Raw genomic sequence first — 25,883 nt, forward strand, 5'->3', positions numbered from 1 at the left:
TGTTTTTCCAGTGTATCAAATGATTTCACCGGCCTTGAATCACTTTCACTAAGTAATTAGATGTGCAATCTACTGCAAGTAATATGCATAAATCTGGTTAAACTGTTACTGCACCTCCCCCCCGCCACACCCAATCGTCAAAAACAAGCGACAAAATGTTGAGCTAACCAAATGCTTAGTGGCAAGCTCCTACAGCAAGTTTCCCAATAAGTTTGACTTGAATGTAGTGTATAAACTTTAATCGCTTATCTGCCTTATTATAGTATAGATTGCAGCACTAAAAACAGGCGTTAGCAAAAACCCAGCTGATCCATTATTTGGTAATTTATCAAACTTAAGTCCTTTTTTTATGGCATCAAAGTCTCGTTAATTATAAATTCATAGGCTTCTTTGTTCTTGTAATCCTACCACTGCTAACATGGGCTTATCCGACCCCCGTCTGTCTTTCCATTGTACACGGTCCACTTAACTGTGTCGTCTGTACGGACCAACATTGTTTAATCCTTTGTCAATTTGTAATTAAAAACAATAATAAATTAATTCAGATTGAACTTGGACAAGATCTATTTATTTTTTGAGTCAGTATGTTTATTGATGCTGTACTAATTTATTTACCACTGTATGTTTAGTTAATGTCCACATGTAGGACATAGTAAATGGGTTTTGATTTTATTTCATTGTGACCTAAAAGTGACAAAGGCTCAAAATAAACAGAAAGGATCTTGGGTATCAAAAATAGTTTTCCCTAGATAAATATGATGTGAATTAGATTCTGGAATTAATTTTAAGAAACTAACTAGGGGTTATAATTTGATAGAAATCGTCTGAAATGGTGAAAATGTTTAATGGACGCCTTCTTAGTATTTATTGGCTAGAGACGATAAGGTCATGGAGTTGCAAGTCTTAAAGACAAATTTACTGCGTCACACTTTTAGGTACGCTGCAGAAAGGTTGCGGGCCTCTAAAGAGATGGTTTAGTAGTACCTTTGTCTGCCTTCTCATGATGTGCATGCCCTGGACACCTTGTTACCACCTCAATGTCTTGATAGGCACTGATGGACATGATAGCCGCCTTATAATGGAAGTTTCGTTGTAAAATCTTATTGATACTGCAAGGAATAAGCGATTGGAAAATTGTAACTTAGTTGTCTAGGTAACCCAAATATGTCTCGTTAGACTTAAAAGACTATATATGTATACTAGTTCCAATCTCTTCTACAGTCTTGGGGGTCCAGCATACCAGAACGGGTGTTCAGCATACCAGATAGAGCCACCTCACTGATGATCAGTCTTCTGACGAACTTCTACAGAGGTAACACAGTTCTCTGGGTCAGTCTTCTGTGAAGAAACATCTCTGGAGTACCTGTTTGGTGTTCCCTAATTGGCCAAGTCCGAAATAAATTTAATTGACCACCAGCAACGATGTTTCCACTTTTCTTTCTCCAAATCTTGTTGGGACCAGATAGTCATTGTTGTGTAAGATAGTCATTTTTAAGGAGGCAGGCAATTTGATAAAAACAATTATAAATAAATGATTTATTATGTTCACTTTACATAATATATTCACTAAAATCAAATATATTCTGATACATATTTACAAAAAAGATATGTGATGATACACAGTCCGAGGAATATGAATTCTGAAATATATACTCTGACTAAAAAGTAATCATAAAACAACCTGATATTAAAAAATTATATAAAAAAATAAACTTATTTAAGTTAAAGAACATCACAATTAAAAATATTTGTAAAACCGCAAATATACAAATAATAATTTATTAACAAAATTCGTTATAATTATCTAATATTACCTTAATTTTTTACGAAAATGTCGCTAGAAAAAACAAAAAATTGTTGATTTAAAAACACTTAATAATTTGAAAATGACTTTTCCGAATTATTACAATTTTTAATATTTGAAAAATAATGGGATAAGTGAAAAAATTGGGGGATTAAAATTAAAAAGAATAATCAAAACAGATCATAAAAAGAAGCATTACTATTTGATTCGAAACTTCTAATTGATTGTTGTTCAATTGATTATTTGCACAATTACTATTTCTTTACACTCAGCAGATGATTGATTGACATTAGCATTAGATAGACATTAGGGTAGTCTGGATACCTCCAGAGATTTGATGCTAAAGTTGGGCTTTATACAATTGCAACAATAAGACTAAGCTACTTAACATTTCTAGGAGATAAACATACAAAATATCCGAACATTTAATCCGTAATTAATGTTAATATGTGTTTTTATTAATTGATTTTCTAACATATTCTTCTTGACGAGGCTTTAGAAACACTGTTTTGGCTCAAAATGAGAAATCTAAAGAGATACTAATCAAGTACACAGCTTCAGATGTTGGCTGTATCATTAGGTAATTCAGTTTTAAGTGATATAAGGCGATATTTTGTCAGGGAACCCTCGTCTTGAAACGCTTGTGATGGAATAAGTGATGCCTAATTTTTATTTTTAGGCAGACTTTACTAAATTAGGTGCCATTAATGGAGGCGGATAGCAAACTTACTTTACTGTAAATTTCTTGTATTAACAATTAAATAAAATCCAAGGCTTAGACCAGGAATTGAACCCAGTACCACAATGAATATTAGCATTGCAATCTAGTGTGGATTGTCTCTCAATCTTTCCATACATTTGTGTATTGCATATCTTGGAACCACTTTAACCGCAGTCTCTATCGGTTCCACAAATTCCTGAAAATGCAAAATATTATTTTTCCCGTATCTTCACTATTCCTGTATTGGGAAGGACCCTGAACCCCAAACGGTTGTATTTAAGCCATTGCTGGGCGGCCAAAAGGAAACTAATTAACTTACAAAGGTCAAAAAAGTAAACCGGAAACCCAGACCAAACTAAACTCTTTAATACTTCCTTTGATGGAAACAATAAGTGCTTGTACATATAACCAACTCTCTCGGAAATCGATTTCATAACAGGAAAATGAGTCTTACCGCAATTTAATTAAAATCTCATAAATTTTGCGAAGTTAATTTTACTAAACTAGATGTGATTTATTAGAGAAAATAGGTTTTCTCCTGTCTAAGATTTACTAACAATAATTCAAAGTAAAACTTAGGATGTAATACTTTAGTGGGTTATCATGTAGTTGCAGGAGCTAATAAGGAAACCTGTATTACATATTTTATATACGTATATGATCCAATTATCTCTTTGCATTATTACATTGTTTTAAAATCACTTATGTAAATTTTAAATGATCTAAAGGTACTTTATGCAAAATATATATTATATCGTAAATAATCCTTTTCATTTATTTAATTAAAACAAATAATTGTTTCAGGCTTATTATTAATAAAACAAAATCAGTCAAAATAGTGTCGCCTGAATATGAAAGAAGAAATTAATATTTTAAAAAAAGTCATAATTTTTCTTTCTACGCACCACTTTAAAAACAATTAAAAACAAGAACTTAATTATAAAAATAATAATCGTAAAAAGTAACACTAGACTTTAACAAATAATAAATAACAATATTTACAATTCAAAATATTGATAAAATAGAAATTAAGAGATGACGATTTGCTCATCTTTTTTTTAGTATATCTTAAACTTGTTTACAAGACATTTTTTTGGGGGGGGAGGGCCTCAAATTAGTGCTTAAAATGCTGTGGATGATGGTGAAAGGAAAGATGTGTTGATAAAGAACAAAACTGATACAATTCGTGTTTCCCACAAATCGAAATTTATAAATTTTCACAATTGATTATCGCCCATCGCTGTGGCAATCACTACTTGTCTAGCTTCTTCGGCGCCGCATCTGTGAACAGAATTGAAAATTCATTAGAGTAATATTTGGATTAAAGAAGAAGAGGAAGAAGAAAATATATTTATTATTCTGGGACTATTGTCCCCTAAGAATAAGTACATGAGAAGTTGGAGACACTATTAGTTTGGACTGTATTTTATATATTTATAAACAAAAAATAAGTATTTACAAAAATAAAAAATTAAAATTAATAAAATAAAGGGTTACAATTATAGTTAAGGAGTTAAGAAAGGAGATAGTTGAACACCAGGGACTTAAAGATGGAAAGGGTAGGAGCATGATGCACAGATGAAGGCAAGGAGTTCCTGAAAGAGGTAGCGCTTATTAGGAAGGATTTGTCAAAGGATGAGGTACGGTGTGAGGGAATATAGAGATCAGAGCAACGAGATCTAGTATTTCGAGAATGAATCGAGAATTTGAACTTGATTGTTGTATTTTGTTCCAGTAAAATCTCATACGGTTTTCTTAACTTGATTAACTCAACAGTAATTCGTATTATTGTCATTAAATTCTGAATTTTGCTAATTATCTAGTTGTCTTCAATTAAATAAATAGATTTACTGCGCAGTGTCATAATTATTAGCCGCCATCTTGTATGACTGTAGCAATAAAAGCATTTAATCATGAAGAATATAAAATGCACGTCATGCCATTTTTATACGGTAGTCACAGATTATTCAAGAATTAATTTAAGACTTGTAGTTGTCATCACTATGATGAGACTTGTCTTATTCATACAGTTTAATATAGGGTGTGATCCTATAGTGGAATCTATGGTATACTCGGCTAAAAATGGTTTAGAAGAATGCTGATGATGGTTGCAGAACGGGTGCCAGACAATTGGCTTTAATAATTGTCCAAAAAAGTAATCGTGAACGCTGAGACCATCAGCGAACTATCAGTGCAATCAATATAAAGAATAAGGACACCTGGGCAATCACTTAAGCTGGGATGCGAGAGATTGTGCACCGCTATTTAGGGTAGTGTCTCCCCTAATTGCCTGCAGTTCCAGATAAAGATATTAAGGGATGATCTAGATCAGTGATTTTTCTTTGATATTGCGTTGATTTCTTTGGCCAATTCTTAGATCTCTGAGGGGAATTTTGTTTTCTCTTCCGGGGAGGCTCACGTCTCTCAAGTTCTGTGCTTAGCAATTTAACTGGTTATTCTCAATAAGATCTACATCAGATTGGAACAATTTTAGGAAGAAAATATCCTATTTTAAGACTTAATTCCTCTTTACCCCTGTACACTCCTATATCCAAAATCGTCAGCTCAAACTCCTTTCCATCCTAGACTACCATCCTAATCCACTCTGCCGCGACTTAGCCTCCTACAGATCCTTTTATCCCCCAGCAGACACAAAATACCTAGTCATTGACTCACTCCATGAGACGGCATCCATTATCCAAGTACACTCCTATATCCAAACTCGTCTGCTCAAACTCCTTTCCATCCTAGACGGTCATCCTAATCGACTCTACCGCGACTTAACCTCCTACAGATCCTTCTATCCCCCTGCAGACACAAAAGACCTAATCATTGACTCACTCCATGAGACTGCATCCATTATCCCCGTACACTCCTACATCCAAACTCGTCTGCTCAAACTCCTTTCCATCCTAGACGGTCATCCTAATCCACTCTGCCGCGACATAGCCTCCTACTGATCCTTCTATTCCCTACAGTCACAAAGAATAAAACAGATACTCCTCTAACTCACTACACTAGTTGCAGGTTTTTCCTCTCCTTTTTTCCCTGCATTCCTATCCTGCTCATCTTAACCTTTCTAATAGCATTGCTATGAAGGTTACAATGTTTTGCGCATTGATTTATTTATTTTTTGAATATATTTTTATTGAAATATTTATTCTATTCTATTCCTCTTCCGAATTCGGATATAGCGGAAGCAGATTTATATAATATTATTAAATGTTGCAAAATATTTTATTCTGTCAATGAGCTAACTGTTTATCTCCTCAATGTAACTTATATCAGAGTTATAATTAATATCAGGCGAAAGTTAAGTAACTTAAAAAAAAATTATGATATTACGCTGGCAATTATTGCTTTATATTTATTTAAAGATTTTACTTTCTATGTTAATAAATCTAATCAAAAGACATAAATAGACATTCATTTTAAATCTAGAATCGGTGAAAGTTTTTTTTTTAAATCTCGTGTTACACTCGCATGACTTTTATTTACCACAGTTGAAGTATATTTCTTGAAATCGACAGCTGACCGACACCTTGAAATTCATAAATAAAATATTTGAGGCTGTTTTAAAGGAAATCTCAAAACTATTTAAGAAAATAATGTGGGCACTTCCGGTTTGATAGATTTCGACCAAAACTTTATTGCATCATCTTCCGGGGTCTTACTGCTGGATTTTTGGGTTATTGAGTTTCAGGGGGAGATGTAAAGGTAATTGGTAAAAACCACCTTTTTTGTTTTTTTTTGCTCTCGAAGATATGCATAGGTTATTGAAGCGTGAACGTTTTTGTATTCCTCAACTTCTTGTAATCAGTGGAAGCCAATGTTGGGCACAGTTTACCCGGCCTACAGAAGACTAAAGCAGTGCTTGTAACCTCGTAAAAGGACGTTTCGTGCCCCCTTTATTAGATCTTCTCGTAAAGATCCTCATGAAGTTAATGCTGCCAGGGTCAGTCCTAGAAGTGCTCAAATACCAGAAGGGCAAAGGAATTAGGAAGGAAGGAAATCAGTGAATGATTAGAGTTTGAATTGGTTTCTTTTTTCTGCGCCCCGAGAAAGCTTAAACTTTGTTCTTTCAATTAGAATAAAATTGAGATTATCTTATAAAAGTTATTCTGTTTGAAGCAATCGAGTAAAGTCAAGAAAAGTTGTAGCCAGAATTGTCTTATCATTTAGCTTTCTTCAGTACATTGATTTCTGTTCCACCAATGGTCTATTACCAACAGAAGTTAGGCGACGTTTAGACTGCGGATTGGTCTCTATTGTACTAAGTCTTCACTGTAACCGCTGTATCATTAATAAAAGCTTCAGATCCATTGTTGGAGGCCGATGTACTTGTAGTATAAAGGGATAGAACTTACAAAGCCAGATATAATGTGCCCTACCATCTCTAATAAAGCTCCCAGTGGTTTGCCAGCATTCGTTTACACGTAGAATTATTTATAAGAAGTCAGTTTGAAAAGAAAAGTAAGTAAATTCAAGATCAAAACTTTTAATAATTATAATGAGGGTAAAAGAAATTTGAGTGATTCAATACGGATTATTTCAATACGGATTTAGGAAGAATCCCAAAATTAGGGATTCCCCAAGAAACTCCAAGTTCCAAGTTAGTTTAAAGACTTTAGAAGGGATAAATACATTAAAAATTACGTTTGGAAAAGTGAGATAATGTAACTATGTAATAATAATGTAAAATAGGTTGATATAAAAATTAATTAACTTTACATTGCCATTTTTTATTGATTTTATTTACTTTTTTTAAAGAACAATTTTCAGTCATTTAAAAAAACTACACTATATTTCATGTGACTTTCATATTTAAATAATTTCCTACTAATATACGAGTATGTGATGTACTACACTCAACTTATTATGCCTTACATATATAAGTCATTAGATATAATTACACTATAAAAGCATTAATTACTTTGACACTAAATAAATATCATTCCTTTCGCTTGAAGGCGCCACGGTAGCCGAGCGGTTATAGGCTAGACCCGCACAGCTAAGATGTATTGTTGGTTTAGTGGGTTCGATTCCCGATCTTAGGCCTTGGAATCTATTTAATGTTTAATACAAGAAATTTACAGTGAAATATGTTAGGCGGTAAGAGACTAGACCTGCATAGCTAAGATGTATTGTTGGTTTAGTGGGTTCGATTCCCGATCTTAGGCCTTGGAATCTATTTAATGTTTAATACAAGAAATTTACAGTGAAATATGTTAGGCGGTAAGAGACTAGACCTGCAAAGCTAAGAAGTATTGTTGGTTAGTGGGTTCGATTCTCGGTCTAGGTCTTGGAATCTATTTAATGTTTAATACAAGAAATTTACAGTGAAATATGTTAGGCGGTAAGAGACTAGTCCTGCAAAGCTAAGAAGTATTATTGGTTAGTGGGTTCGATTCTCGGTCTAGGTCTTGTATTTTATTTAATGGTTAATATAAGAAATTTATAGTAAAATATGTTTGCTAGTCGCCTCCGTCCACTACACCTGGACGCTAAGCCCCGCCTGAAAAAATAGGCAATTACTTTACTTCCTTTCGCTTGAATAAATATACAGTCCTATAAAAGTGGTAATAATTTCTGAAATTGGATAATCTTCTATGGATTTCTTCCAACTTCTTATAACAGAAGGAAACCCAAATCTTTCCACAGATTGGGACTTAGACATAGAACACAAAGAACCTGCAAAAAAAATAGAGGTTTAATTGGATTTCTGGTTACGCTAGGATATTTAATAAACAAATTAATGGATTAAAGATGGGAATTTCTGGATGTACCACCTCGCGGACAGTTTCCGAGATATGCGAGAGTTTCTGTGATGGTTTCTTGTAGCAAAGATCTGGTGATTTGCGAAAACATCGCAGAAAGTGCATCCACAGTCAAACTGTGGATCGTCACGGAGCGCATTTCCACAATTTCTCCACAGTCACAATTGAAGGTCTTCCGCTCCTCTGAACATCATGCACAGACGTAACGACCGTTTTTAAACTCGCTTGACACCACTTGAACACACTCATACGATTCATAGCTTTTGTCACCATATGCAGTTTTTACCTCCATTATAATCCTCAACCGAGAGTTTTTCCCTTCCAAACGAGATAACGGATGACGCCGCATATTTCCCGTACTTGGCGGGAGATTGGATTGACATTTTTCATGGAAACCTATTGTCGCGTCGACCAGTTCTCAACGTACTGACCTCGAACCTGTCTCGTTGCGGAGGGGAGGAATCAGGCTACACGGCAGTGTAGCCAACATGTCGAGAAAAAAAATCCCTCCGGCCGTGAAAGCCTCAGTACACTTACTTTCTGGACATGTCTCGTATAATGGATAAGCAAATGTAATTGTGGTCAGGGCCGTGTAAGGATGACTGAATTGGAAACAAGAGGGAACAAAAAAGAGAATCTGAGAGGGAGGAGATAGACGGTGGAAAATTCGAGCTAGGAACAAGAGTCCAACCGGATGCAAGCAATACTTAGAAAAAAGGATCATAAAAAATATTAGGTTACATGAAAAATTTAATTATCTATTATAAGTGATGATAAAACTGACGTTGAGCAAGAATTATGCCTTAGCTTACAAGATGCACACCAAGCAATTTTAAAGTGATTATAGTGTGCAAGAAAGTAAAGGAAGTATTTCAAGTAGTAGAGGATGAAGATAATTTAGGAAGCATTGTTGTGCTAGTTGCAATCACTAGATTATAGTTTATAATATTGCAACTTCCTTGTTGGCGGTATAAAAATGCTCTGCAATATTTCGTGATGATAAGTCATTGAAAATATTTTGTAAGAAATGTATAGGGGAGAAAATTGTAACGTTTACAAATTTTTCGATCACTACCAAGACACCTGAGGAATGTCCTCCAATGAAGTAAGTGATCTATAGAAGCCTCTCCGTTGTCCGGTATGCCCAAGAGATGATTGTATGTGCTGGTGAGCTAGAGTCTGCCAACAGATATCTTAAAAACCTCAACTATCTTAGTAGATCCAGCGTGTACCGTTTGAAAGTAGCAGTATGTTAGTTCTAAGCGTTTTCCTGCCTAGTCAAGGTACGGCCAAGATCTCTGAACATTCAATATCCCCTCTCTTTGGTGCTATAACAATAACTAATGACCTTTACCAGCCACCAAAAAAAAAATCCGCTAATCACGTACCCCATTTCATAAAACTGAAAAATGTGCGTAAACCGAATCCGATTATCATGACATGCTATTGGTTCCCTGTTTTTTACCAATTGACCATGAATTTCCCCACCTGCCGTTATTGACGCAACTCAAGCTAGTAGCGTAAAATAGCTCTGTTGGTAATATTGGAAAGTGCTCATATTTTACGGATAAAATGAAGAGGTGGCAAAATAAATAATAAATAAAAAAAAAAGATTTATTTGGCCAATACATCACAACTTTATTGAAACGAAAAAATTGAAAGAAAATAATACTTCGTGAAAAATTGTAAACGGAAGAGAGATTATAGACAGCTTCCTCTCGCCCCTTCCAAAATATATATACAATTTTATATCTTTTACAGGAAATAGTTATCATAGTTATTACAAACAATATATCGATGTTACATTTATATAAACCATTGTTCCATTAAAAATAAATCGATATCTTTTAGATTCGTAAATATATCGAAAAATATGTGAAGGAAATGGTGGGAAAAAGAAAATTTTCGATCTTAAACCTTTGACGTCTACTTCATTTTATTGCTCAGCTTTTGGAAGTAAAGTAAAGTAATCGCTGTTCATTCTTTTTGGTGTCTGATTCATAGTCTCAATGGGATTGAAAAAATAACTGCCATTTCAGTCTAGTAAAATTTATTTTGCCGAACTTTCGACCTAGGGACTAGGTCCATCTTCAGGGTTGTGGAACATATTTACAGTTTGTTAACAATGATTCCATTGAAATTAATATGTATAATGTAACGAAATTTACAAAAATTATTTACCTAGTTTAAAAAGTAATAGTTTTACATTACAAGGTTGGTGTGTCTTCTGTCTTGTCTGTTCATGGACTGAGTGTGATCGGTCTATGTGTAATAAAGTGTTAGGTTGTGTGGAAGTCAGTGTTGCCAATTGTCAAGTATTTTGTAGTAAGTTTGCGTATATGTTGTTTAAATTGTTCGTGTCTGTTTTGAAGTTTAAACTGTTTTCTGTCTTAGATATGTATATCATTTCTAGAACTTTCCACTTTTGTGGGTTTGGTTTCTGATTTAAGTATCTTTGTGTTTGGGAAATCGAAAGTGTGATGATTTTCTGTGCTGTGTAAGGAAAGTGCCGTGGTGTTCTTTTTTAGTTTAGTGTCGTAAGAGTGTTGGTACAGTCTTTTTCTTTTAAATATTGTGATGTTTTGCCTATATATTTTTTTGTGACAGTCTTTGCATTCAAAAGTAATCGCCTATTTTTTTACGTCCAACTATCAATTAGGCATCGTGGACGAAACGGAAGCACTGCACTTTACTATTAATATTCTTTTCTAACAAATAAAAAAGTAGCCTCGCGCTGGATTCGAACTTGGGATGTCCCGCTTAACATACAATTTGTCTCTTCGTAACTAACTAGATCAACACTTACCCCTCGGCTTTTTGGCAATAATAGGCACAATTATTAATTAATTCCTAAAGAAAATACAAAAGAGGCATTTATTTATGAAATTGCTAAAACTTGTAACTTAAATATTTCAAACATTTTATTGGATTATTTTGAGACAATCTGAAAAAAAATAGATAAAAACAACTTTTTCCTTTATGAAAAGCCAAGATATCTTGAAAGTTATCTTTCTTGAGCTGTATTGAATATATAAATAAGAAATGTTATATTTGATGTTAGGCTTCTTTTAAAGATGATGGCATTCAAATTAGGTAAGCCATATGTATCACATTACATAATGTACTCAGTACTTTTAAAAGAGGTTATTCACAAAAGTTATATTTATTTATAAATAAGTTATGTAAGCACAAGCCTAATTTCAATTTAAATACCGACCATTATACGGCCCCAAAGATCTCGCATTTATTAAAAAGTAAAATACAAATATAGGTATAAATTAAGTATTAATTAAAAATATAGGAGAAAATATTAGAATAGCGCAGATTACAAAATTTTCGATTTTGTGGTCACGAAGTGTCAGACGAAAAAACGCAGGAAGTAGAAAGCTATACGAGGTGTGGCTATTAAATAACGAGACTGGTGCTGTAAAACGTTTTATTTTAAATTTATACATATTTAGTTATTATCACCTTCAATATACACCCCTCCCCTATCCCCACAACGCTCCATGCGAATTTACCATTGTCCGAAAAAGTGCTGGAAGTCTTTTTCTGTCAGCTCCTGCATGACGCGTGCTCCGCTTTTTCTTTCACAGCTTCACAGCGGACTGAAATCGTGTTCCTTTTAATACAGATTTGACTTTGGGGAACAGATAAAAGTTTGACATGGGGCCAGGTCAGGCGAATAAGGCGGATGGCCTTATAAACTGGGATGTTGTACTTGGCTAGAAACGTCTTGTCAGACAGACAATGCAGTGTGAGCCGGGCGCGTTATCTTGATGGAGAACCCAGTTCTTCCACAAATCGGGACGTTTTTTTCCTTAATCTTTCATGGAGTTAAGCAAGCACCTCACGGTAGTAATGTTGATCAATTATAATCGATATTTTCATCGATTTTGGACGTGGAAGGGCGACCCGGGCGGACATCATCTTCGACGTCTTTTCGCCCATCTTGGAAACGCTTGAACCACTCAAAAACTCGTGCACGTGATTAACATTCATCACCATAAACTTCTTTTAATAATATATAAGTTTCAATGGCGGTTTTACCCAAGTTTTGATGTGAAATTTCACGACAATTCATTGCTCTACTACATAAGTCTGGAGAATAGGGGGGATGCGAAACGAGTTGGAACCCTATTTCCATTAATTTTGCGACCACAACTGCTGAGGTGTGAGCTGGTGCGTTGTCGTGATGGAAAAGGACTTTTTTGTGGGCCAATCGTTGGCGTTTTTCTTGCAGCTCGGTTTTCAAACGGTCCAATAACGATGAATAATATGCACCTGTAATAATTTTACCCTTTTCCAGATAGTCGATGAGGATTATTCCTTGCGAATCCCAAAAGACAGTCGCCATAATCTTTCCGGTCGAAGGAACGGTCTTCGCCTTTTTTGGCGCAGATTCCCCCTTGGTAACCCATTGTTTAGATTGTTCTTTGGTCTCAGGAGTGTAGTGATGTATCCATGTTCCATCCACAGTGACGAAATGACGCTTAAAGGTCTGCGGATTCTTCTGGAACAGCTGCAAACCGTCCTTGCAACACTTCACACGATTTCGTTTTTGGTCAAGCGTGAGCAATCGCGGCACCCATCTTGCGGATAGCTTTGTCATGTCCAAATGTTGATGCAAAATATTATGTACCCGTTCATTCGATATGCCCACAGCACTAGCAATCTCACGCACCTTCACTCTTCTGTCATCCATCACCATATCATGGATTTTATCAATGATTTCTGGAGTAGTAACCTCAACAGGGCGTCCAGAACGTTCAGCGTCACTTGTGCCCATATGGCCACTCCGAAAATTTTGAAACCACTTATAAACTGTTCTAATCAAAGGTGCAGAGTCACCATAATGTTTATCAAGCTTCTCTTTAGTCTCCTGAGGCGTTTTGCCTTTCATAAAGTAGTGTTTAATCACACACGAAATTCTTTTTCGTCCATTTTTTGAAAATCACTCGACTTCCTCGATTCAAACGAATGCTAAACATAAAGAAATAGACCGATCTGGCTGAAACTTGGTGTGTGTTCTTCCAAGAGATGCTACTAACTAAACATAACCTCGATACGCGCCAGTAGTGCTATCTCTCTGACTTTGCACGGACTTTTCAAACGACCCTCGTATAGTATCATGTTTTTGGCAAAACGAAACTAACACCTCTAGTACACAAACGACGGTTCCGGTCAGACAGATTTCTCTACTAAAACACGTGAGACGCTGCACAATCGAAAGAGAAGGCTTTACGCAGAAATAGCTGTCGGTCGTTAGGATTTGGCACATGCATAGTTCTTCTGTAGCAGCATCAGTCTCGTTATTTAATAGCCACACCTCGTATATTTCAATTTGTTCCCACCTGGGAACCATACTGTAACTTATCTGTCTATCTGTCTGCACCGGATGTACCATTATACTCAATTTTTCCGTTTTCTACAAAAAGGTTTCCTTTGATTTGCTTGAAACTTTTTTTGTAATAATTGTATTCATATTTTCCTAAAACTATTATTTGAAATATTTTTCTCGATACAATTTCTATGAAATTAGTAGTTTCAAAAATGTATAATATTTTGTTGTTATGCTATAAAATAGCGGACGGAAGACTACGGAGTGTTCATAAAAGATTTTTTTTTTTTTTTAATATGATGTTTAATGTGATTGCATAATACTGTATGCAAGTGTAATGGAGAATGTGTGTAATGAATAGATTAAAGTAGGTTGAATTACCTGTTTGTAGTGTAGTGTAAAAAAAGAACATGTTTAGACACTCTCTCTCTCTATGTGTGTGTGTGAGTGATAGAGAGATGGTGAGGGTGACAGAGAGAGGATGATGAAGAGGTGTGGTTTCATGTAGGAAGGTTAGTGGCCGACCGGCGGTGTTTAAGTGACATCGCCACTGGTGACTATATCAGGACTAGAAAGTAAACATTATAGTCACGTCTTTACAACTATATATATAATATAAAAAAAAAGAAAAACATTTTTTTTTTCCGGTCATTCAATAAGATTGTGGTCCAGAATACCATACCGGAAGTCCCTCTTACCAACTCTTCTTTCTTAAATTACTGGGATATTTCGAAACCGGATACCACAAATTTCTGATCTTTTTTACTCATAAATCTAAACTTTTCATACATTTTGCTAGGATTAGTCATTTCTGTGTTCTTCCAGATAAAAATGGAGGTAATTTCCCTTTATAATGCTAAAATACTGAAATTTAGGGATCAATTACCTCTCCGAAGATAAAATGCCCTACTAAAAATTTACGTGCTTACAGGAATCGTTATTTTACTCAATTTTGGTCGCAGAAAATCTAAAAATTAATTTATATCAAACTCCTATGATTTTATCAATGAGGCATTTACAAAATTGTGTACTTCTTGGGACAAATAATTGATTTTTTTACTGTCACGAGTAAATATTGATTTTACCACTAATGGAAGTGATTGGGAAAGTCAACAATCTGATCCGTAGATGATGTACGGGTGATCAAGCTAACTGATTGACCACCTCCCTCTCACCCATACCATTTTTCCTGATCTCATGATTAATCACGCAACATGTTCCATGCAACCCCACAATCAATGTTCTTCTTATATCAACCAAACAGCAGAGTGTTGATTGGTATTACTTTCTCTGATTTACTAGTCGGAAGTATTGCAATCGACAGTTTATTTTTTTTATATAAGAAACTCTATTTTAGCGGAGTTCTCCAAAAAAAGGCTTAAGTTAAGTCCATCCTCAAAAGTTATTGTTGTGTGCTTTAAAAACATGTAAAATATTTATAATTTTGAAAATATTCTAACTAAATTTCCATAAAGATCAACATCAGTCCACCGAAAGGGTCTTTTTTCCTGGAGTTTCCCAGTGCAATTCTCACAAAGGGTTTCATTTGTTCTTGGGCTTAACGTTAGCACTGTTATTTCTAAGAGTATTTTGATTTTAGGAAGGAGGGTCTTCACTTTGCTTCAGTTTTGCTTCTCAAAAATTTCCTACCAATAAGATGGAAATTCTAATTTAAAGAAAATAATATATCGTAACTACTAAATAACTCAATCCATAAATATAAATAAAAAGTGGTTCAAATAATAATGAAAATATTCCATAACATTATGCAGATTACAAGTATTTGTGTCGAAATAATAATAAGCTATGATGGTTTTATATAATCTCAATCCGGAATAATAACTCTTCCATATATGTTTTAACAGATTAAATTACACGTACTGTAAATTTATTGGCCCAAAAATTACAGTTTAAAATGTTGGAAAGTGCGCAGTAAATGCTTGTTATGCGGCAAACTTATTGATTGAACGACTTCGAAGGTATTCTCTTTGAACTATTAAGAATTGTTCTCGTTTTTTTCCGAAACGATTTCGAAATTCCATCAGTTGTACAAAAATTCTGGGTACCTCTTTGAACATTAAAAAAAAAAAAAAGAATTGAGCTGGCCGTCAGGGGTCACTACTGGCTGGGTCAACACTTTCCAAGTTATTCTGTAGAAGGATACCTCAAATTCAAAGAGAAACTGGGACGGATGCTGATTCAAATCCTGTTTCCTCTCTAAGGAAGTCCAAGAAAGAAACAGAGGGCCAGCTGAAAGTTTGGGGATAACCGTTCCCTAATGCAAACACTCTCCTCAATTCCCCCAGAGAGGAGGATACTTCCTTCATCGACGATCTAAAAGTCGGTTAAGGTAGTCATCTCAAAAAGAGAGGCCAAGAATGAAAGTCATGCTATATCCGTATCTTAGAAATAAAAATATTTTTTTTTTCGTTGAATAAATTACCTATAAAAGATTACAGCCCAAGAAATGGCACACCAGAGGGCCGTGTGCCGTACTGGCTGCGGTAATCTGCTGCAGAAGAAGGAACTTCAACTCATTTTAAAACCCTGCGTAAAAAAAAGTGTCTCTAAAGACGGAAATTAATTTAACTTAAGATTCTACTCAGGAAAAACGTCTTCCTCCAGGGTGGCTCTTAATGGAGTTTTCCCGAGAGTGGGGGAAAACAAAGTAACCAATAAAAAGTGTAATTTTACTCACACGCAATGAGTTAAAAAAAAAAAAATTGGAACAATTTCAGAGAAAAAATATCAGTAAGTTCATTCGTACTGATTTCGTCCAAATCCTTATTGTAGGAGATGGTAACTAAACCAAATACTTTGGGAACTAGAAGTCAGATATTAAAAAAATGAATCTCTAGAGATGTTTAGTGCTAAAAAACATTCGACTGGAAGGCAAAGATATGTCTAGAAAGAAATAGAACATGGTCTAGAGCGTAGCCAACATGATGAACTGAAATAAACACAATGGAAGGAAACGCTTAAAGTATCATCAAGATGCAAGACGGTTAATTGATTGAATTCTAATGACCAGGGGGAATATTGTGAATGCAAGAACTGACCTGCGCTCTCACTTGTACAGGGTCATTTCAAGATGTCATCGTAATGACCCTTATATTTAGTATTCTGCACGATGAGCCTCCCAGTCTAGGAGTCTAAGAGTCTTGACTTCCATCAATGTTTTACTCTAATATTAATGAATTTTTGTTCTCTGAAAATGATGAATGGAACTATAATTACAATTTATACTACGTAAACTTTGGTGTTTTGGAGAATTTCGATCTGGAGTCAGGAGTTAAGCGATGCGAAGAACAGAATTCTAAATAGCTCTTAAGAAAATTACAGCTTTCTTTGGAATAAAGCGAAGTATTGCTTGAAATTGAAGTAGGAGTTCTCTTTCTGGGCAGATGTTTGATCATAAATTGTACATCTGAAACAGAGAACGGTTTATGGGAAGAGGGAAGAAAGAGAGAGAGCGAGTGGGAGAAGGGGGTTCAAGTCACCACTCATTTGAAACCTTCCTTGCAGAATGACGTCATTTTTCAAATATGGCAGAGAACCTGTTAGTTCGTTCATTGTTAATTGTATTAAGAAAGTTGTGATTAATTATTAACATTAATTGATAAATAATTAAATTTTAAATAAACAAACGGATGATGGGAAGCTGATTAATCTTTTATCTCCCCTCCATCGTACAGTTCAGAAAATTGTGTGTGGAAGTGATGATATGAACGAAATCTCTGTAATGTAAGTAAATCTTACTTTATAAACTGAAGATATTCAATAAAAATTTAAACACAAATTATTAAACGAGTGTTAAGCTTTGAAATAATGTAACATATTTTATATTTTATGATGGATTATATTGTGAAAATTCTTAACAAAATTTGAAAAACTAAATGTCCTATTTCAACATGGCGGCAAAAAAATTGAAAGAATTCATTCAAAGATTAATAAGAATTTGTTAATCATTATTCACAGTTCTTATTCCGAATATATTGTTTGCTTTTTTAAACATTTTAATTACATTAAAAGATTTGCAAAGTTCTACTAAATAAAAAACTGGAATAATTTTAAAAGAGGATTGTATTAGGTAATGTAAAGAGGGATTGGGAAAATCCCAAATGGTGTTAATTCAAGATAATTACTTTTTTAACTAATTAACTCTAATTAATTTTGAGTTCTAAACTGGCCTCATATTCTTGTGTCAGAGAGAACCAGTAATATGAAGTTCCATAATTTTAGGTTTATTTCAATTCATGTTCATTACATTATTAAAATTCTCCATATTATTTAAGCAAAAATATCTTGTACCTGCTTCAAAGAGAACTATATGGTTTATTAAATATAATTTTTTTAAGCTTAGAGTATAAATGATAAAATTTGAGAATACCTAATACATGAGTGATCTGATGCTGTACGAGGGTCGTTTGAAAAGTCCGTGCAAAGTCAGAGAGATAGCACCAATGGCGCGTATCGAGGTTATGTTTAGTTAGTAGCATCTCTTGGAAGAATACACACCAAGTTTCAGCCAGATCGGTCTATTTCTTTGTGTTTGGCATTCGTTTGAATCGAGGAAGTCGAGTGATTTTCCAAAAAATGGACGAAAAAGAATTTCGTGTGTTGATTAAACACTACTTTATGAAAGGCAAAACGCCTCAGGAGACTAAAGAGAAGCTTGATAAACATTATGGTGACTCTGCACCTTCGATTATAACAGTTTATAAGTGGTTTCAAAATATTCGGAGTGGCCATATGGGCACAAGTGACGCTGAACATTCTGGACGCCCTGTTGGAGGTTACTACTCCAGAAATCATTGATAAAATCCATGATATGGTGATGGATGACAGAAGAGTGAAGGTGCGTGAGATTGCTAGTGCTGTGGGCATATCGAATGAACGGGTACATAATATTTTGCATCAACATTTGGACATGACAAAGCTATCCGCAAGATGGGTGCCGCGATTGCTCACGCTTGACCGAAAACGAAATCGTGTGAAGTGTTGCAAGGACGGTTTGCAGCTGTTCCAGAAGAATCCGCAGGACTTTAAGCGTCGTTTCGTCACTGTGGATGAAACATGGATAAATCACTACACTCCTGAGACCAAACAACAATCTAAACAATGGGTTACCAAGGGGGAATCTGCGCCAAAAAAGGCGAAGACCATTCCTTCGGCTGGAAAGATTATGGCGACTGTCTTTTGGGATTCGCAAGGAATAATCCTCATCGACTATCTGGAAAAGGGTAAAACTATTACAGGTGCATATTATTCATCGTTATTGGACCGTTTGAAAACCGAGCTGCAAGAAAAACGCCCACGATTGGCCCACAAAAAAGTCCTTTTCCATCACGACAACGCACCAGCTCACATCTCAGCAGTTGTGGTCGCAAAATTAATGGAAATAGGGTTCCAACTCGTTTCACATCCCCCCTATTCTCCAGACTTGGCTCCCTCGGACTACTATTTGTTCCCCAATATGAAGAAATGGCTGGCGGGAAAAAGATTTTATTCAAACGAGGAGGTGATTGCAGAAACGAATGGCTATTTTTCAGACTTGGACAAATCCTATTATTCGGAAGGGATCAACAAACTAGAGCAGCGTTGGACGAAGTGTATAAGCCTAAAAGGAGACTATGTTGAAAAATAAAAAAGGTTTACCCCAAAAAATTAAGTAGTTTTTATTTTTGCACGGACTTTTCAAATGACCCTCGTATAACGTAGACTTCTTAACTATTTCATAATTCACTTTTGGATGATTTTTGTTTAATTTCAATCCTTAATTTGCCTTTTTATTATTATTTAATAACAGCTTCATAAAGAAAATGTTAACAAATAGCTTCCTAAAAGTAAATTGCATTGGAAATGCACTAAACAAAGTAAAAAATTAGTTATAATTTAAAATTACATACCTTACCTCTGATCGTTCTTTATTCAATTACAGTTTTATGTAATTGGACTTTACAGCCCCCTTTTTTGTAAAATCATCATTTCTTGTTCAAAATGTTTTTTTAATGAAAGTATTTTTGTACTACACAGGTTTGAACAATTCGGACAGTGGGTGCAGTGAAGTGTGCACAGTGTTTTGTGCATTCAGTGGATGCTGCAACTTTGCAAGACAATCAAAGGTAAGATAATACTTATTTTTTTTCTTCTAAGTAATAATAATTTTTGAATAATGTTAAGTAAAGCTTATTCTGTAAGTTAATACCACCATTTTAGCTCACCTCAAGATAAGTTGACTACATTTTTTTTTTTCTTTTGAATTTCCTTCAGCAGATACAATTAACATTTTTCCCCAAATTAATAATCATCAGTCTCAAGTCTTCCCTTTCTGGAGATTTCTGTTCTTTTTTAGAAAATCATTTACAACGCTGAAACCTCTTTAATCTAGATTAGATGATGGAACATATAACCTGTTTTATAGAGTAGTTGGTTTTGGGAATGTAGATTCTGTTAACATCATAAAGTTATTACCCATTATCTTGTAGAATTAACTGTTTATCACTTTGCATCTCTGAGATTTATTCTAGTTACTGTTTTACATCTGATGGATCTTAGGAGCACCATGATTTTTTAGATGTTCTACAATGAAAAGGAGACTGCACGCGTTTTTTGTTTCTAGAAATAAAACTAGTCGTATGTTCTTGACATATGTTTTTACCACACAAATGTAGGAAAGACAAGTGATCCACCAATTGGAAACCACATCTTTAAAGTATCACACAAATCTATGCAAAACAACATAACTTCACAGTTGACTAAACATGTGCAAACAATACCTAACCTTTTCATCTTAAATTCACATAATAAAACTAACTTTTACAATAAAATTTTGAATAGTATTTGCAAATATTAAATTTTCACAAACAGAAATATGATAAATTCACTTCTATTTCACAATAAGTTTCTAACCTCAACACAGTGGCTTCTTTTTGTTAGGTGAATATTTGCAATGTAAGACCCAACAACGGTTATGCCCCACTCTACATGACGTAGTTGAAGCTTTTCAATTCTAAAGGAACCAGACTTATATCAACACTGTACTTTACAGCCATCTTGCGACTTACTTTGTAAACTACTTCATTAAATAATGTTTTATTTCATTCTGTAATACTGGAATGGAGACCCTTATTTGAATTTATTTTACAGGAATTATAAATTATTACTTTCTTTAACATCTCGTTAGTGGAAGGATTGTGATCAGCATCTTTTTTTGTTTTGAGTTCAAATTTTGAGTTTTCGATCTGCTCCCTCCAACCAATGGACAGAAAGGAGGTTGCCCCCCCCCCAAAAAAAACTGAGTAATCCAGCCTTTTATAAAAATTGGAATCAAGTTAAAATATAGTAAAATGTACCTCCTTTACTTTGCGAACAATAGTTAATTTTAATTGCTGCTTTTAAATTTAAACTTTAAAGTCTGAGTTAAAGAAGACAAATAGTCTAATTTAGAAGAGAATTAAGTCATTCCCACTGATTGAAGGGATACTATAAAAGAATTTCTTGTGAGATATGTTTAGAACCCTTGCTAGACCGAGCTAGCTGCCACCTCATTGCCCTCTACATTCCAATCGTCCGGATACCCTGATTCTTCTACCATTCCACCTAAATTCTAGCTACCGATTCTCTTGAGAATTTCTTAGCGTTCTTGAGCTTGCTTCGTAGGATTTGATTGTCATGTTGATCTAGAAAGTTTATTTAAAACATTTCGTCTAGAAAACTCTTATAAGGATTTTTTTAGGGAATAAAGTGGATGGAGACACGTTTTTAGTACGATTTCAGTTAGTCTTATTATAAATTATGACGTCATATTTTTTATTACAAAAATTTACGGCATCACTTGTACTCTCTTTATTTATTTTATACATTTTAGAATAAATTATTATTATATAATACTAGGGCTTAACTTAAATAAAGACGTTTTCGCTAAATCAGAATCCATACCTTAAATACCTAGCTTTATTATTATTATTATTTTTTTTTTTTTTAATGATTTAAGGCGCGTCAACATCTAAGGTTATTGGCGCCCGGAGCTTTTTTTTCAGTGCACTGCCGGCCTCCGGACAGTGTTCTCTCGTTACAGACAACACTGTCCATCACCGGACAATGAGCTGTAAGAAGCTCCTAGGTTAGAGAAAATCTAAGGGTCAGCCAGCTGGATTCGAACCCGGGACCTCCGCGCGGGAATCCAATACGATAACCTCATAGCTAATCTCTTCCCTTTTTTTTTACCTTATTAGAGCAAGAGATTGATTGCGTTGAAGAAGAGGACCCAATCAGTAGGGCGAATTTCCTGGAAGTTTTGTTTTCTTTTAACGTTCACTTCCTGTGAAAGCTGAATTTTCGTAAAATGTAATTGGTTGCAATACTTCCTTTTTACAAGAAAGAATTATCTATTACGAAATTAATCAACCAATCAGATAACATCTGACACAATTTTCACCTGTAATCATCTTCAAGTGATATTTAAAAGTTAGAATTTAGAAATGTACAACTTAATTGAATGATTAAATCACACACTTTTGCGGAAGTACTCTTTTGCATCTACGCTGTAATAATTATTAATCAGGAAATCTATAGAATGGCAAAAAGAATTATAACGAATTAAACTGACTGATCTAATTAATGTGTATCCAACTGGAAAGTTTATTAATTACCTATTTCTAAATCAAAATTAACATGAAATGTCCGATTTTATTGGGTCAAACGTAACAAGGTGGATGCGCTAAAATTAACTTTCAGAAATAACAACCCTGATTTAGGGGACTTTAATTAACATAATTTTCGCCTGATCCCCCAATTAAAGTCAAAAGTTAATAGAGGTGGGAATAAAAATAGAAAAAAAAGAAAAAAGGGCATAATTATAATTTATACAGGAAAAGGTTAAGAAAATGAAAAAGCGCTTCAATAAATAAAATAAAATATAAATTAGTGGCACTTTCTACTCATGGCACGTTCTAGAAAAGAAAATTTTCCTTCTCAAGAACCTTTAAATCAAAACGAGGCCAAAGAAAATGGGTTCCTGTATTTTTATTAAAGAAATTATGGTAAAAAAATAAAATAAAGTAAAATTAATTTATAGAAAGGCTTTTTAGTTATTTCTTAAATTGAAAAACAAACACGCTGTTTTGAACAATTTATGTTTGGAATTGGTTTAAGGCAGTGGTCGGCAAACTTATTAGCCAAAGAGCCAAATATGAACATTACAACGATTTTAAAAAAAATTGGGAGCCAAATCTGCTTGTTTAGTAAACTTTCATTACACTAAATAAGTAGTACACTAAATAATACTAAATTTCATTTTTTAATAAATATTTATTAATGCGAACAATGTGCTTGCATCTCCTTGGAAAGTTTGAGTAAGTCAGGTTTGTATGTTGTTGTTTTTAATTTTAGGCATGATTCCAAGTTCTCATCAATAAGACGACTTCTCAGTTTACTCTTGATAATGTTCATGCTTGAAAAAGATTGTTCGCATATATATGTAGAACCGAACAGGGAAAGAACAGCAAACGCGAGCTTTTTCAGCTGATCGTAAGAGTCAGGAATACTATTCCAAACGTTGAAAATGATCATGTCTTCCTTCTCCAGGTCATTCAAAGCAGACCACTTGTGTTGTGAACTAAGATCACATTTTTTCTTCTCCAATATTTCCAATTCAACACAAAGACGTTCGAATTTAGAGCGCCATATCTCCGTGTTTTTTAAATCCAGCAATTGTATTTCAAAGCTACCAATGTCAATTTCAAAAGGAGAAAATTTCAACTCGGTTATCGTAGCATTAAGAGGATTTTTGACAAATGCTAAAGTTGCTCAGCTGTTTTTAAATTCCTGAAACCTGCTACAACATACGAACAATTTCAGCCGGTAGCTTGTACATGGTTTGTGTTTACGTTTACGAAAACTAATAAAATTAAACTCGATGTTCGTTACGTATTTTTACAACAATATAAAATTTTAATTACCTTTCTATCTTTTAACTTAAACAAAGAAATATACATGTTCTCGATTTATAGAAGAATTTTAATTTATCAAAATAAGATGTAATTTTTTTCTTACCAAGTTTTTTTTTAAATGAAAATATTATTGCGCCTTCCGTGGATATTTGTGCCAGAGCCGCACTTAAGGAGCCAAAGAGCCACATGCGGCTCTGGAGCCGCACTCTGCCGACCACTGGTTTAAGGGAACTGTCACTGAATGAATGGGTTGTTACGACAATAAGCAGGCGGTGTGTGGATCGTATCTTCACAGGATCAACAAAAAGGTCCTCTTCTCAATGAGGAGGAGGATTTCAAACATGTAATAATAATGATATGTCCACGTTATGTGGTAGAAAGGAAACGAATGTTTGGCGACTTATACAGGTATTTAGATGCACCATTTCGCTACGAAGACATAATATTCTCCACCAGCTTCTATTGTGCTTAAATTTGTAGCAGAGCTAGCAAAGAATTATGAATGTATTTAAAAGTTATAGCCGAATTAGAATGAATGGAAGAAAATGATTAGAGAAGGATTTTAATTTCGGTTAAGCTATAAGGATGGCAGGAATATAGAGTACTGATCCATCCATTAGTTGTAAGTTTGTATGTAGATTAGATTAGACTAGGGCGGCCTCAAGACCTACGCCACTGCGACCCCTTTGGATCTATTGTGGCTCCCCTCACTTTAAAGCTTCCCCTCCAGACCTGCCCTTTTAATCAGACTCTTAATTCTGGAGAGCGGCTCCTGGGTAAAGCTGCTAAGGCCATGGTTTTTCCTCCCCGAGATGTAACATCCTTAGCTAGGACAAGCCCCTCACACTGACACAACACAGTGCAGTGCCGTTTCCTCCTCCTCCTCCTGACAGAACCTACAAAAGGCTATCATCTGCCAGGCCCATGCGAAGCATGTGTTTTCTGAGCCTGCAGTGGCCAGTTAATAGTCCTACAATCATCTTTATAGCCCCACGGCCTTGACGGATTAATTCTGCAGTCAGCCAAGTTTTTATGTAAATAGTTGTATATAGTAGAGGGATAAATGTGTGAAGCGAATGTAAATATTTATAAGTAAGAATGGAGAGTGAGTGATATTCTAGTGATAAGCACCTAGACGATGCTGGCTGTATACATAGACGAGGTATGGCGAAAGCCAATGCCAAAAAAAAGGCGAACAAAAATGTTTGGAATGTGCATAGATTGTGAAAGAGTTGCTTTTTATAGTTTAAAAAAATCTCAATAAGTATGATTTGCTGAGTTACATGCGCGGTGGACTAGTAAGCTAGAGGTCGCCGGTCCAATTCTAGACATAGATGATCTTTAAATTTTTCTCTTCCTAGGAGGCTGCACAGCTTCAGCGGTGAAACTGTTGGCTCTCAGCGAAAGAATGCTGTTTCGAAGGCCGAAATTATACACAGTCCTCTCTAGGTAGCAGCGTTCTTAGATGATTAAATTATATAAATATAAATGAACAATTTAGAATTTTGACAATGTATAATGCAGTAAAGGATAATGAAGATTGTAACCCCTTAGTCCCAAGAACGTCTTGGCACCTTGAACTTTACTTTTTTGGTTGTGTGTTTATTTATTGAAGTATCTTTATGATTTCTAAGAGAAGGACTTTCTTTATTTCTTGTAGCATCGATTCGGTGATCCGGCTATCAACTTAAGACAGCTGATTACCCTCACCGGAATTGCAGTCCTGCCTAACATAGGCTTGAAATAGCTTAACCATCTTGCAGCATCATTTTGGTGGCCAATCTGTCGCTGAATGAATCCAGCCATTTTAGTGCTGAGAACTTACAGCAATGGTTGTCAATTCAGCTATTCTTCTCTCTCTCGTATTCCAGCGTTGTTTTCTGCACTTCCGTCAATTCTGTTTCCAAGGTCTTCTTTAGCGATTTAACTGTTGAAAATCTTTATTTTTTTGTATCATTCTCTTTCTTCATAATAATTTCATCCATTCCTGCTTTCTAAATTTCTACGCCAAGTCGACAGTAGTGATAAGATGAGATAAGATTCTAGTAGGGCGGCCTCAAGGCCTCCGCCACTGCGACCCCCTTTGGATCTATTGTGGCTCCCCTCACTCTAAAGTTCGCTCTCCAGACCCGTCTTTTTAATCACTCTTAATTCTGGAGAGCGACTCTTGGGTAAAGCTCACAGGCCTTGGTTTTTCCTCCCCAAGAAGTAACATCCTTAGCCAGGACAAGCTCCTCACACTGACACAACACGTGCAGTGCCCGTTTCCTCCTCCTCTTCCTGACAG

The 25,883-nt window shown here is 34.9% G+C and overlaps 1 protein-coding gene across 1 annotated transcript in view; it reads right to left on the bottom strand.

Moving 5' to 3' along the window:
- Positions 1–1,521: 1,521 nt before the first annotated feature.
- LOC141460103 (uncharacterized) overlaps positions 1,522–25,883 on the bottom strand; it is a 116,478-nt gene continuing 92,116 nt past the window's right edge. The window contains exon 3 of the mRNA XM_074139772.1: positions 1,522–3,806. Within this exon, the coding sequence (XP_073995873.1) occupies positions 3,743–3,806 (64 nt within the window). The 3' untranslated portion in view covers positions 1,522–3,742. The remainder of the gene's footprint in view (positions 3,807–25,883) is intronic.

This window comes from Rhodnius prolixus, unplaced genomic scaffold (assembly GCF_049639745.1).
Source record: "Rhodnius prolixus isolate KJV_2025 unplaced genomic scaffold, Rpr scaffold_6, whole genome shotgun sequence".
Lineage (NCBI taxonomy): Eukaryota > Metazoa > Arthropoda > Insecta > Hemiptera > Reduviidae > Rhodnius > Rhodnius prolixus.